This window comes from Delphinapterus leucas, chromosome 12 (genome assembly GCF_059928025.1).
Source record: "Delphinapterus leucas isolate spDelLeu-1000000601 "Yukka" chromosome 12, BTC_Dleu_Yukka2, whole genome shotgun sequence".
Taxonomy (NCBI): domain Eukaryota; kingdom Metazoa; phylum Chordata; class Mammalia; order Artiodactyla; family Monodontidae; genus Delphinapterus; species Delphinapterus leucas.
The window spans coordinates 51,082,765-51,097,611 of NC_143140.1; the positions used below are offsets into that span (position 1 = coordinate 51,082,765).

General features: G+C 41.5%; 1 protein-coding gene across 2 annotated transcripts in view; it reads right to left on the reverse strand.

Moving 5' to 3' along the window:
- The window catches only part of HDAC2 (histone deacetylase 2), a 31,221-nt gene extending 22,701 nt beyond the window's left edge, over nucleotides 1–8,520 (reverse strand). The window contains exon 1 of one of the 2 annotated variants that reach the window (XM_089921631.1): nucleotides 8,211–8,520. In XM_089921631.1, the coding sequence (XP_089777757.1) occupies nucleotides 8,211–8,262 (52 nt within the window). In that variant the 5' untranslated portion in view covers nucleotides 8,263–8,520. The remainder of the gene's footprint in view (nucleotides 1–8,210) is intronic. The other variant, XM_089921630.1, reaches the window with a different exon arrangement.
- Nucleotides 8,521–14,847: the final 6,327 nt, after the last annotated feature.

A 14,847-nucleotide genomic window follows, 5' to 3' on the forward strand; every position in this document is an offset into this window, starting at 1 on the left:
GAGCTAGATTCAAACTCAGGCAAGGCAACCCTGCCAATCTTCTTAAGTAGTAGCTACTGGGAAAGCAACGACACTTATAGAACCTAGAAAGAAATGGTAGGGGGAAGCCTGACAAGAAAAGGACATAATACAGAATATAAACATTTTAATAAAGACTTAAGATCTTTGTTGGGCTTCCCTGGTGGCACAGTGGTTAAGAATCCGCCTGCCAATGCAGGGCACACGGGTTTGATCCCTGGTCCGGGAAGATCCCATATGCCGCGCAACAACCAAGCCCATGCGCCACAACTACTAAGCCTGCATGCCCCAACTACCAAGACTGCGTGCCACAACTATTGAAGCCCGTGCACTTAGAGCCTATGCTCTTTAACAAGAGAAGCCACCGCAATGAGAAGCCCGCGTGCACACTGCAAGGAAGAGTACCCCCATCTCTGCAACTAGAGAAAGCCCGTGTGCAGCAACAAAGACCCAATGCAGACAAAAATTATTTTTTTTTAAAAAAAGAAGAATATGCGCACTACTTAAATGACACATGTCCACAAGGGCAGCCAAGCTACAGATAACTGCTATTTGGCTTATGAAGAATTCTTCCAAAATGTAAGGGGGGTCTAAAAGAACCATCCCCAACTTTTTTCCTGCTTAATCCCCTATCACAAAATTCTCTACGTGGGTGCTCTGCAGCCATCCACTTTTTCATAAAGATAAAATATGGCTTTTCTTAGTTTTAAAAACCTATGGATTTCATTCATCTGATTTAAATGGTCAGTAATGTAATTTGGGCATTTAAAATGTTACCCTGATTTTCATCAAAATAGTTTAAAATAAAATGCTTTACCAATGAAATAACTATCCAGGAAAATTAGCTCTAAGTGGCTCCTTGAATACAACAAACTTTGTCAATGTGAAGTAATTACCAAAAAGATTTAGTTATCTGCAAAATTTTCAAAGCTGCTCACTCTTCAAGAAGCTATCAGAAGAGAAGTGGCTACTAAGGTCTACAATCTCTTTTATCTAAAGTCCTCTAAAGTCCTTGAGACTAGATACATTTCAGACTTTTTCAGATTTTATAAATGTAAAATGATAAATCTGCCAGATATTATGTGATAACCTGGAGACTGGGCAGCCTTCTGTAATCAAACATTAATATTTCTGCAGCAAAAATGTACGAATATTCAGAATAAGAGGAATAAAGATGATAAACATTAATTCAGGTTAAGCTTTTGATTCCAAATGAGTTACAAAAATTTCTTTTCACCTTTCAGATAATTTTGGACTTCAGGACTATGAAATATAAAACATACCCCTGAAGAAAAGCTGACTAAAAAATGATTCAGGAAAAAACAGAGAGCTACTGTATTATTTTTGTCTTCCAGACTAGTTAGTCCACTAGCGGCTTTAACACACTGGCCACTTCTTGAAACATTCACTCTTGGCTTCCACAATACCACGTTCCTGGACTTTACTACCACCCCACAGCCACTCCTCCACCAACCTTGAAATATCAGGGGTTTCTCAAGTTCACTTATTCACTGAACAGACCAAGAGCCTACTGTGTGCCAGGCAGGTGCTTGGGTATGTCAATGAATCAAGAGTGCTGCCCTAAATCCTCTTCTCTCAGGAATAAGCCACCTAACTGCTCAATTCAGAAATTTAGGAGCCATCCTTTATTCAGTCATCACAAAGCCCCAACTCCATTTCCAATCCATCAACAAGTTCTATAGGTTTTACTCCCAAAACCTCTCTTAAATATGTCCATGTCTATCAGTTGCAATTATTGTCTTGTACGTGGGCCAGTATATACTCAATTCTTGCTTTCAGTGTTCACATTCTATTACTCTTTACCATTCTTTCTCCACTTTCCAGAGTTCTCTCTACTTAAGAAACCTTCAATGGCTTTCTGCTTCCTGAATATTCAAGTCCAAATCTCTTACCACAAAGTCTTGTGTGGTCTGGCCCTTTACTACTTGGCCTGGCACCCTACAGTTCCCCCATGTCTTCCTCTTGGCTTCCTTTCTGTTAAGTGTACTAGGTTCTTTCTAACTACCCAGCCTTTGAAGTTTGCAATGTCTTATGTAGGAAAACTCTTTTAAGGAGGCTGGCCCATTCTCTGCCTTCAGGCCCTCCCTTGTCCGATTTACCCTACAAAGGTTCCCTCTCTTACTATCTAACAGTCTTATTTTTTTTCTCCTTAAAGACATTTTTAAAAATTTTTTTAGATTTTTATTTTACATTGGAGTATAGTTGATTCACAATGCTGTGTTAGTTTCACATGTACAGCAAAGTGATTCAGTTATACATATACATATATCTATTCTTTTTCAGATTCTTTTCTCACATAGGTTATTACATAGTACTGAGCAGAGTTCCCTGGGCTATACAGTATTATACAGATTAACTATTTTATATATAGTAGTGTGTATATGTTAATCCCAAATTCCTAATTTACCCCTCCCTCCCAACTTTCCCCTTTGGTAATAACCATAAATTTGTTTCCTAAGTCTGTGAGTCTTATTTCTGTTTTTTAAGTTCATTTGCATCATTTTTTTAGGTTCCACGTATAAGTGATATCATATGATATTTGCCTTTCTCTGTCTGACTTACTTTACTTCGTATGATAATCTCTAAGTCCATCCACATGGCTGCAAATGGCATTATTTCATTCTTTGTTATGGTTGAGTAATAGTCCATTGTATGTATGCACCACACCTTTATCCATTCCTCTGTCGCTGGAAATCTAGGTTGCTTCCATGTCTTGGCTGTTGTAAACAGTGCTGCAATGAACACTGGGGTGCATGTATCCTTTTTTTTTTTTTTTTTAATCAATTTATTTATTTAATTTTGGCTGCACTGGGTCTTTGTTGCTGCACACGGGCTTTCTCTAGTTGCGGTGAGCGGGAGCTACTCTTTGTTGTGGTGCGTGGGCTTCTCAATGAGGTGGCTTCTCTTGTTGCAGAGCATGGACTCTAGGCGTGCGGGCTTCAGTAGTTGTGGCGCACAGGCTTAGTTGCTCCGCGGCACGTGGGATCTTCCCAGACCAGGGCTCGAACCTGTGACCCCTGCATTAGCAGGCAGATTCTTAATCACTGTGCCATCAGGGAAGTTCTGGGGTGCATGTATCTTTTTGAATTAGAGTTATCTCCAGATATATGACCAGGAGTGAGATTGCTGGATCATATGGTAGCTCTATTTTCAGTTTTTTAAGGAACCTCCACTGTTCTCCATAGAGGCTGTATCAATTTACATCTCCTCCAACAGTATAGGAGGGTTCCCTTTTTTCCACACCCTTTCCAGCATTTACTTCTAATATGGTCTTATATTTTCTTCTTAGGACTTCAATCTTTTCTCTACCTGGCACACAGTAGGGACTTTAAGCCCATTTGATATTTCTGAACCCAAAGCTGACTTCACCCTTACACTTGAACTTTTAAATCTTATCTCATCCATGTTTCAGTGCTGTTATTATTCCCTAAGAGATAACTACCCTCCCTCCTCAATTCCAACTGTTTCCTTTAAGGATGTGTCAACACAAGCATTTAAAATTTTTGTTAATGGAAAGATATAATTACCAATACTTTTTTTTTTTTTTGGTAGCAGAGAAACCTTTTTTTTTTCTGTAGCAGTGGCAATAGTTCCACTCTTGGGTCACCAAAGGAAAAAAGAAAAATCTTTTAGGTACCAGATGTTGATCTCGCCTTGGACATTAAAACTAGACAATGTAGAAAAGGATTAAGTGGTGGACTGAGTCAAACAAAGATACGAATCTATTTTCATGGGGAAAATAAATAAAACGCCACTTATCCTACCTGTCTGTAACTAGAGTGGGTGTAAGAATTAGAGAGAATATTATATGAAAGTGCTCCAGCTATAAAAATATAAGGTGTTAATCATTTATTCATCAATAATGTAAAAAATGTTTGTTTGTTTATTTATTTATTTATATTTAGGCTGGTGAAAGTATAGACATCAGCAAAACAGATTCTGTCCTCATGAAGTTTATATTCTAGTGCGAAGAGAGACAAAAATTAGGTGGTATAATTGATAGGGAGAAAAGCAGTAACAGGGATTAAGGTAATAGGGAAAAGCTTCTCTGAAAAGGTGAAATTTGAAGGAAGTAAATGGTAAAAAAACATCTGGGGGAAGAGAACCCAAGTATATGAAAATCTCAGTCTTATGTTCTACTATGTTTAAATTAATGATGTGCAATTAAAACCATTGGTATTTGTGAACTGCTGCTATAATTCATTCAGCACCCTGATTTGCCTCCAAAGAAAAGGTTACCTATTTTATGGATAATAACGATTTATACTATAGCTAAGAACCCATGCAATTACATTAAAGACTACCTAGCAAAAGGCTTTGGCATCACTGTTATAAGTAAACGTCTAAGGAAATCTGTCAATAGTTGGCTGCCAAGCAGAATTCTTACAATGTGCTACAGTAAACTAGGAGTATATTGGGAGACATGATCTTGGTAACTCTTTGTACAGTGTTGAGTGCTTTTCTCTGAACCACCTGTCTCCAAATAGTTTGATGTGTCCTATCAGAGAAGGGAAAAATATAACACAGAGCAATGCATGTAATCATATAAATTATGTATATATACAACCCTATCATATTGTATATACAGTAGAAGACACTAAATGTAATTGGCCTCAAGCTTAAAAGAAAGTACTCTTAACATTTCTAGATAAAGTATTAATAATGTGAGTATTTAATCAGAGCCTAACAAAGCTTGGTTTGCTAATTACATTTAAGTACAGAATCACATCTATTTATTTTCTTCTCTTTTGGCCGCTCTGTGTGGTGTGTGTGATCTCAGTTCCCCGATCAGGGATAGAACCCGTGCCCCCTGCAGTGGAAGCTCAGAGCCCTAACACCACATTGCCAGGGAATCCCCGGAAGTCACATTATTTTAAAGCCAGAAGGGATCTAACTATATCGTTTACAGATTATTGACAATCTTGCAGTATATACTAGAAGATCAAGATTTAGATATACGTTTTCGGAAATGAGTCATGAGTCAATAGCTGCAATAAGAGAAGTAAAAACTTCTCTTACTTGTCCTCAAAGGTTTAAGAATACTTTATCCATCAGTGCCTGAAGGTTCACTTGAAACCATCATTCCATGGGCTTCCCTGGTGGTGCAGTGGCTGAGAGTCCGCCTACCGATGCAGGAGACGCGGGTTCGTGCCCCGGTCCGGAAGGATCCCACATGCCGCGGAGCAGCTGGGCCCATGAGCCATGGCCGCTAGGCCTGCGCGTCCAGAGCCTGTGCTCTGCAACGGGAGAGGCCACAACAGTGAGAGGCCCGCGTATGGCCAAAAAAAAAAAAGAAGAAGAAGAAACCATCATTCCAGTGATCTAAAGGGTATTGATATTGAAGACTGTAATGTGTACGGAGAAAAGAACATACGTCTTTTAGAAGCCCCTTTCATTTGCTAGACATTCTCTCTGTGTCACCAAGAGTAGTCCTAATGGTTCCAGTAAGCCTAAAGGTAGGATTCCTATGGTTACAGAATTTGCTACTTCACTCCTTTCCTCTTTATCTTTCTTCCTTCTACTTCCTTTACTAACAAGTTAAAACCAGCTATTCTAGTCTAATAGATTAAGGCCCTATTATTATTGACACCACACACTCCAAATCCAATCCATGTTGTGTATCTTAGAGTTAGTTCCCTGTGCACAAGCTGCTTTACTTGCATCCTCTTTCCTCACAATTAAAAAAAGAAAAAACTACTATCGCTACCTCTATAAGCTGACAAAATAGGGTTTTTCTGGTGATGAAAATGTAAGCTTTGGAATTAACTATGCACAGCTTAAAATACTATCACATACAAAGAATTAGCATAACAATACCCCTTCAATTTAATAACCTCTGCAAAATATTTTATTAGCCCCACACCCATGAAAAGAACTCAAAGCATATTCCAAATGTAAGCAACTACAAATTCCATTCTAAAAATTAGTCAAGGAAGAGCCATAGACAAAAGACAGATAACCTAACCAGAGATACCCAAACATTCAGTTATACACCTGCTGCTGGCCATCAGATAATGCAGTTGTATGGTCCACTATAAAGTACTTAAGTCACAATCAAAGATTACTCTTCCTATCAAGTCTGCATCCCGCCTTTGGGACCAGTACTTGCTCCCATTTCCTCAACAGAGGCTCATCATAGACGGGCCCAGGAACAAATAGCTGATAAAACTGCAACTTAAGTGTACCTCCTGGTTCTACGGTTCAAGCCTGGTGACAAGAAGTTTCAAGCAGCTTACTTCATCAGAGCCTATCACTGTCAACAGCAACTAACAGCTCCAGGAAGAGCCTTAGCACCAGTTACGCCAAACTTTTAAAACCTTTCTTCTCTACCCAAAGCCCTGACAACAACAATCTCTAAACCTTAGGGAAACAATGTTGTTTTAAAAATTAACTTACATACATGGTTATTTACTTTCCAATTTGGTCATGGAGTGCAAGACCAGGCCAGTGACCCAAAATATGCGGGAATTCTTAAAGAATTAACTTTAAGAAACGTTAATAATTCACGTTAAAATTAAAATGTACTCCCATCTCCACCCCCCCATGATGGCATAATTTCAAATCAATTTGTATCACACATACATGCAAGTTCTCTCAAAAAATATTTTAAAAACATGGCTGTGACTACTTAGCACTAGCTACCAAATATCAAACAATTTAGATTTCTTCTGTAAGATTTTAGATTTTTCCACAAATGACACAAGTGGTTATTTTATATAAATAGGCATTAAAATGATTCATCCTTGCTAACTGGAGAGATATGATATGGCCATTTTAAAATTAAAGTCAGATTTATTCTGACCTAGTCCTGTAAGATCTTTCCACCGCTCTAAGATTTTACGATTTACAATACATTGAATGTAGTAAACAGCTTCCAAAATTTGTATCGCTTCTCACAAATCAGATGGACCTTCAGGTCTCTGAACCTAGCTTCTTTGTTAAATTTTAGAATTTCTTCTCTGGAGAGTAACCTACTAGGAACTATGTACCAAGTTAACGTCTTTGTGCAATCTGTAAAAAAGTAACCGCTCCTTTCATTGTATTTTGACTGGCCCAAGCAATGGGATTCAAGAAGACTTACTGCTCAAATTGCAAATGAGAAGAACCCCTAAAATTAAATTATCTTACTTTTATAATTTACTGTTCCACGAGTTCAAGCTTTTCTGATTATTTAGCACTTTCTGCACTGCTCCTCAAAGTTTTCCTGCACCAGGCCTCCCATCGCCTAGAAACAGCCTTCGCAAGCCAAATGCCAATGCTATCTGTCCCACACCTCCAAAGCACGGTATTTCCTGATCGAACAAAGCAACAAAGAAGTGGGTGGTAACCACCTCTCAGAGAGGCAAGCCAGGACCCATCGAGCCTGACCGACAACACAAGCAGCAACAGCTCTACGATGCCCTCCCACCGTCTTATTTCCCCTGAAGCCTGACTACCTCAAACTCGAAAACCCTCATTTTTATTGAGGAAGTGAAGCCTTTTCATTTGAATGCTGAGAAAGTGGCGCTCAAAGCACCCGGCAAACAAAGGAGAGGGATGGAGCCCACGCAAAACAGGGGTGTGAGCGCGCCTCAAGGCGCACGTGAGCCCCCACCCTCAAGGGGTACTCTCCAGCACCCACCCGGGTCGAGGGGTCCGGGGAGAGGCCGGCAGCAGAGAAAGGAGAAGACGCTCGGGCCAGCCGGGGACAGAGGGGAGCGGAGGAGGGGAGAGGAGGAATGGGGGCTCGAGGGGCGGAGCTCTCGAGGCCGTGGGGCTTTGTGTGGAGTCTGGGCCGGGGTAGCTGTTTTGACCCGGGGGGAGAAATCGGGTGCAGGCGGCCGGAGCAGGGGACCCCAAACCTCCCTCCCACGGAGAGGCGGAGGGGAGAGACGCGAGGGAGGGCCGTCTGCTTCGCACCAGCACGAACCCAGGGTAGGCCGGCGGCGGACGACACTGCGGGAAGGAGAGGGGCCGGACGGAAAAGTGGGGCGTCCACTTAGGTCCCCGCGGAGGCTGCCAGACAGTGTCGGGTCGCGAATGGGTTAAGATGCGGCCAAACGTCGGTCCCTCCTCCTGACCCCTCAGCACCGGCGACCACTCGCGACGGCTGCCGCAGAGCCAGGTGCGGCTCCGGGCCCGGCGCCGCAGCCCTGCCCGCCCACCCACCCGCCGGCCGGCCTGCCTCTCACCATCGTAGTAGTAGCAGACTTTCTTCTTGCCGCCTCCCTGACTGTACGCCATGGGCTCCCCGGCCACCGCCGCCTCCGGCTCCTCCTCTGGCTGCTGCTGCTGCTGCTGCCGCCGCGGCTCGGCGGGGAGAGAAGAGGGCTGGGGCGAAGGTGGGGGGGCGGTGGCAGTGCCGCGGGGAAAGGCAGGCCGGAGGGCCGGAGGGAGGAGAGGAGGGGAGTGCCGGGAGGGCTCGGTACCGCCCGGCCGAGTGGCCGAGAGCGCAGACCAGGGGGTGGCAGCGGCGCCAACTCGCGACACTGGGGGGGGGGGAGGGGGCAGCCAAACCACCTCCGGAGGCCGAGGGGAGGTGGGGCGCGTCCACTGTGACTCCACGGGGGAGGAGGGGGCACGACTAGAGAAAGAGGCTTCTTCATTTCTGGGGAAGGAGGCCTTCCAACGATGAACAACTTGCGCAGGGCGGCTACAAATACAGTCGGAAAACTATTTTTAAAAAGAGTCAGGCTTTCGCTCCGTAAGTAAAGAGAGCGTGGAGCCAGGTGAACGCTCCACCCCTTCGGATCTTCGCACAGTGGTTGCGCCTATCACGAGCCTGCGCAGTCGGCGCCTCCCCAACCGTAGCCGGGGCCGCCTAGACCCCCTCCGCGATGTCCCACGCCGCTCCCCTCCCCCACTGTGGCTAAGCTCCCGCCCGGGCGGACCACGTGCTCCGAGCCGGGCGGGGAGAGACCGCTCTCCCACCCCTTCGACCGCATGGAACCCGCTGAGCTGCAGCCCACGACCCCTATACTGGGTCGTCGTGGATTTCATTTATTTTTTCATTTTCTGCTGATAATTGCTCGGAGGTTCTGACCTGTTAAGGGGACCTACTGCAGACATTAAGGAGTACCTGGGTTTGAATGGGCATTTATGGAATGCATTTATGTGTTGGATAGGGTTCTGAGTGTTTGCATTAATGATGTATTTCATTGATACCTATTTGTAATAGATAACCTGTTAACTCAGTTGAGACTCCCAACAACGCTGGGATGTAAGTATTACTTCTAGTTCTTCTTTATAAATGGGGAGATTAAGGAACTTGATCCTCTCAAATGTTGATGGTCTGGAGTTTGATTTCAGTCTTTCTCCAAAATCCATACACCCTAGCTACTCCATTATGACTGCTTCTGATAGCTGGGCACTGAAAGATTGGTGCAGAAGTTCAGAGAAAGGACTTTCAAAAGTCTTGGAAGTTATAAATACCTTTGTCCCTGTGTTCAACAAGTCAACAAACATCGAGCACCTACCTACTCAAAGCCAGCCACCTTGCAGGTGACTGGGGGGAGGCGGATGCTGACAGTCCGCTACATAGAACTCTTATTCCCCTATACCGTTTGCCACTTAACAGTTTTCCCAAAATACACACTCTCCCTCACCCCCATTAAAAAAAAAGGCCATATTGAAGCAGGAATTATTCAGAGCCACTACCAAAAATATCCTCTTTATTTTGCTATTTGACTTCAGAATCCCCAAGTAGTTCATACTTAAAGCAGCAATTTTCCTGGACCTCATCCCCAAGAAATTTAGAAAAAGTCCAGGGTAGGCTCCATCGCCCTCTACCCAAGTCTGTATTTTTAGCAAGCACCCCAGGTAACTGATGCAGTTGGTACAGGAACCAGAGTGAGAAACTTTGACTCAGAGGTAAAAATTGCATGGTATTGACCTTAAAAGTTTTACTCTATCAAGTCCAAAATCAACTTGCTACATTCTGAGAACAGAATAAGTTAATTTAGTAGAAACTAATGTTCTCAGAGCCAGCATAGTGGAATCTGAAGTGAGACTTTGTTTACTTCTGTAACACTTCCCTGACTACTTCTTCCCCACCCCGGAGTCTGTTTTTTCAGCCCCTCACTGCCTGGATGTGACTTGTACCCCTCTAGCTCCACACTCACCATGTTGCAGTTGCCTGTAACTTCTCTGAAATTCTCATTAGAACAGAGCGTTATGAGAGGAGCGACTGTGTCTGTCTTGCATATAAGTATATGTGTATGCCTATGACTTGGGGCAAGTCACTCGATTGTCTGAATTGCCTTATCTGTAAAATGGGGCAGTATTACTTGGAGAGTAATTCCTCATGTGAATATAGAGTACCTCAAATAAGAAAATTAATACAGAATAGTTTTTAAACAATAAAGAACTATGTGAATATAAGGGATTATTAGGATTATTGTTATAATGCTAGTAATAATTATTATTGTTGGCATCCACAGCACCTAGCCTTGAACATGTGAAAAGAGCCTGGACATATATTTATATATTTTGACTGGTTGAGGAACTTGTTATATTAATTATTATTTAATAATTTTATTTATTTATTTTTAGTTTTTTAATTGAAATATAGTTGATTTACAATGTTATGTTAGTTTCTGGTGTACAGCAAAGTGATTCAGTTTTATATATATATGTATACTTTTTAAAGTATAAATGTGTACCTTTTTATATTCTTTTCCATTATGGCTATTACAGGATATTGAATATAGTTCCCTGTGCTATACAGTAGGACCTTGTTGTTTATTTTATATATAGTAGCTTGTATCTGCTAATTCCAAACTCCTTAATTATCCTTCCCCCATTCCCTTTCCCCTTTAGTAACCATAAGTTTGTTTGTTATGTCTGTGAATCTGTTTCTGTTCTGTAAATAAGTCATTTGTATCATATTTTAGATTCCACATATAAGTGATATCATATGGTACTTGTCCTTCTCTTTTGATTTACTTCACTTGGTACGATAATCTCTAGGTCCATCCATGTTGCTGCAAATAGCATTATTTCACTCTTTCTTATGGCTGAGTAATATTCCATTGTGTAATAAAAACAAAAAACTTAAAAAACTTTTTAAAGATGGCCATTCTGACCAGTGCGAGGTGATGCCTCATTGTAGTTTTGATTTGCATTTCTCTGATAGTTAACGATGTTGAGCATCTTTTCATGTGCCTATTGCCCATCTGTATGTCTTTAGAGAAATGTTTATTTAGGTCTTCTGCCCATTTTCTGACTGGGTTGTTTAGTTTTTTGTTCCATTTTTGGTTAGTTTTTAGTTTTTTGTTATTGAGTTGTATGAGCTGTTTGTATATTTTGGAAATTAAGCCCTTGTTGGTTGCATCGTTTGCAAATATTTTCTCCCAGTCCGTATGTTGTCTTTTCGTTTGGTTTGTTTCCTTTGCTCTGCAAAAGCATATAAGTTTAATTAGATCCCATTTGTTTATTTTTGCTTTTATTTCTGTTGCCTTGGGAGACTAACCTAAGAAAACACTGCTACAATTTATGTCACAGAATGTTTTGCCTGTGTTGTCTTCTAGGAGTTTTATAGTATCATATCTTATATTTAAGGCTTTAAGCCATTTGAGTTTATTTTTGTGTATGGTGTGAGGGAGTGTTCTAACTTCCTTGATTTATATGTGGCTGTCGAGCTTTCCCAACACCACTTGCTGAAGAGACTGTCTTTTCTCCATTTTATATTCTTGCCTCCTTTGTCAAAGATTACTCAACTGTAGGTGTGTGAGTTTATTTCTGGGATCTCTGTTCTGTTCCATGGATGCATATGTCTGTTTTAGTGCCAATACCATGCTGTTTTGATTACTGTAGATTTGTAGTATTGTCTGAAGTCTGGGAGGGTTATGCCTCCAGCTTTATATTCTTTTTCCTCAGGATTATTTTGGCAATTCTAGGGGTTTTTTTGTTTTTTTGATTCTATATAAATTTTAGTATTATTTGTTCTAGTTCTGTGAAAAATGTCATGGGTAATTTGATAGAGATTGCATTAAATCTGTAGATTGCTTTGCATAGTATGGCCATTTTAACAATATAAATTCTTCCAATTAATGGTGCTTCTATGGAAGACCTGGGCTAGGTCCTGTGTACCCCCCCACACCCCGATTGCAGCTCAGACCACACTCCACCCCTGCAGGCTGTCTCCACAAGGCCAACCCCAGTCCTCTCCCGGGCCTGTCTGCTGAAGCCCGAGTTTCAGCACCCAGCCCCCACACACACCAGCAGCGGTGTTCTTGGGCTAGGGAGTGCACAGAGATGGCCAGGACCCTCTGTGCTGGTCTCTCTCTGTTCTGCCCGCTACAGTCCAGCTGCTGTACTCTCCTCTGAGCCTCTGACGCTCCTTTTCTGTTCAGCTGATCTCCCAGCTGGTGAAGGGGGTTCCCAGGGTGAGGGAACCTTTCGTCTTTCACAGCTCCCTCCCAGGGGCGCAGGTCCACCCCAATTCCTTTCTTTTCTTTCATCCTACCTAGTTACATAAAGATCTTTCTTGCAATTTGGATTGTATGAGATCTGCCAGCATTCGGTAGGTATTCTGTGAGAATTATTCCACAGAATTTTGATGTATTTGTGGGAGGAGGTGAGCTCCATGTCCTTCTGTTCTGCCATCTTGATCTCCACCCGATTATTTGATGATTTTAAATCAACTGAGCAAATTATTTTAGCCCTAGAAACTGGTATTGGAGAAGGAGTCTTGTCCAATGATAATTATGGTCATGAGAATTATGTGCCTAAACATCTGTAGTGAACTTTAGATCATTAGAGCTAAACCTGGAATCAGTTATTGAAACCTGTTGACAAGTTCATTTCCATATTCAAACTCGTCTCTATCAAACCTTTTTACCATTAGAAAAAGGGGAGTTTTAGACAATAATCAGTAGAAGGAAACAAATTGAATGCATGGATAATTCATAGAATGCATAATTGAGGATAGCCTTTATTCTTAAACTATTTTTCTTTAGTTCCTGCTCTGTCTACATGGACTTATTTTTTTCAGTCTTGAAGATGTTTAGTGCTTTGAGATTATTCAATTAAATGATCTGTTAAACATAAATGGATTATTTAGAAACATGACTATTTAAAAACATTGCTTCAGCGTATGCTGACAATGAAACCTTGCTATCAACTGCAGCAGACAGTTTAATTTTGGTTGCTATAAAATTATTCATATAAGCTTGTTTCTACTCTAAGGAAATTTAGATTTCTTGGCATTAAATTCTATGTAGCAATTCCATAAGGTAATACAGAAGGTAAAGTATAGTGACTAACACTAGGGTGTTATCGCAAACTAAAACAGCCTCAAGCTGAATTCTGATCTCCTTGGAAGCATGGTGCCTATTTTTACACAGTACTGTAAACTGTAGCTCATAAATCTAAACAGTAGTACCAAAACAATGAAGTATTATAATGCTATTTGAACTGTGTGTTTGCGTAACAAAATTTAAAATCGCCCGTTTTCATTAAAAATATTTTTGAGTTATAGCTTATCTACTAAATTATTCAGTTACATTAAACCTTCCAAGTCACCTCTGTTAACTTGTTAATTATTACTTTGCCCGTGAACCTCAAAACATAGTATTACTTTGATCCAATCCATCTACTTGCACAAATTTTCTAGTAAAATTCTACACCCACACTGTTTCTATGGAAATCTACTTGCTAGTATCTCCTAATCACTCTACATTTGTATCTTAATTCTTCCTCTTTCATATCTCAGTTTTTTAAGCTTTCCTTCAAATCTGATAATCGGAGCACTAGAACTATACAAATGGGAGCGGAGTATGTTGTTACTCCACCCATCAAGTGGAAAACCAAATGGTGAGGATGGTAGAGCAGGAGGATAGGGACCTGGTCCTTGAAGAACTCATTTAGTTTTGTACCAAACCCGGACTGGCCACCTCTGGACTGCTGGTTACATGCAGGGAAAAAGCCAAACAAAACAAACAATATTTGGTTAAACCACTGTACTCAGGATTTTGTTATACACAGCTGAATACAATAGCTCATGCAAAATATGAATTAGAAGTTAGTGGCTTCTGGTAATTTCTACTAAGAAACTATGGATTTCTGTTAGGAAACAGCTCTCCATGGGTTTCTGAATATCTTGAGAGCAAAGGTACTGAATGCCTTTTGTTCTGAACAGTCCATTCAAGGATGTTTGTATAGTGAACAGCTCTGGAAGGTAGAGACGATGACTCCCCCTGGAGCAAAGGATGGGCATGCTTACTACCCATTATAAAAGATTCAGGTTCCCTAAATTCAGGGTTCCTCTCCTTAATGCAATCCACTGCAAGTGTAGGTATCATCTGGGCCTCTTCCTCATGGCCTGTAGGAACTGGGGCTTCAGGGCAGCATCACGAAAAAATATTATCGATGCACTGGTCACTGCTATCGTCATGAATAATAACTTATCTTTTGTCTTTAATGCAGGTTTTTGTGTCTTATACTAGCATCTGTGAAACTGTGTTGGCTAGCTTGTTAGCTTGCAAATAGGGTAAAATCTCAGATCCTTCCCATTTCTTAACAGTTTTTGGTGATGAGGCTTGGATGCTGAGAGAGACATAGCTTTCTGAAAAAGGAAAGATGAAGGCCTTATCAACTAACAGAATTTGAGGAAAGTCCATGGGAATTGGTAGCAAACATATCAGCCAGATTGTATGGTCATCTGGGAATTAAATGGCCCTCCACTGTATTGCCTGTTAATGAGGAGCAAGTGAGGAGGGGGTTTCAGGATGAATACCAGAAAGTAGCTTTACAGACAGATGCCTGAACAGTGTCCTGGTTGTTATAACTTTCCCCCAGGTGTTGGAACTTCTTCACCATGTTGGAGGC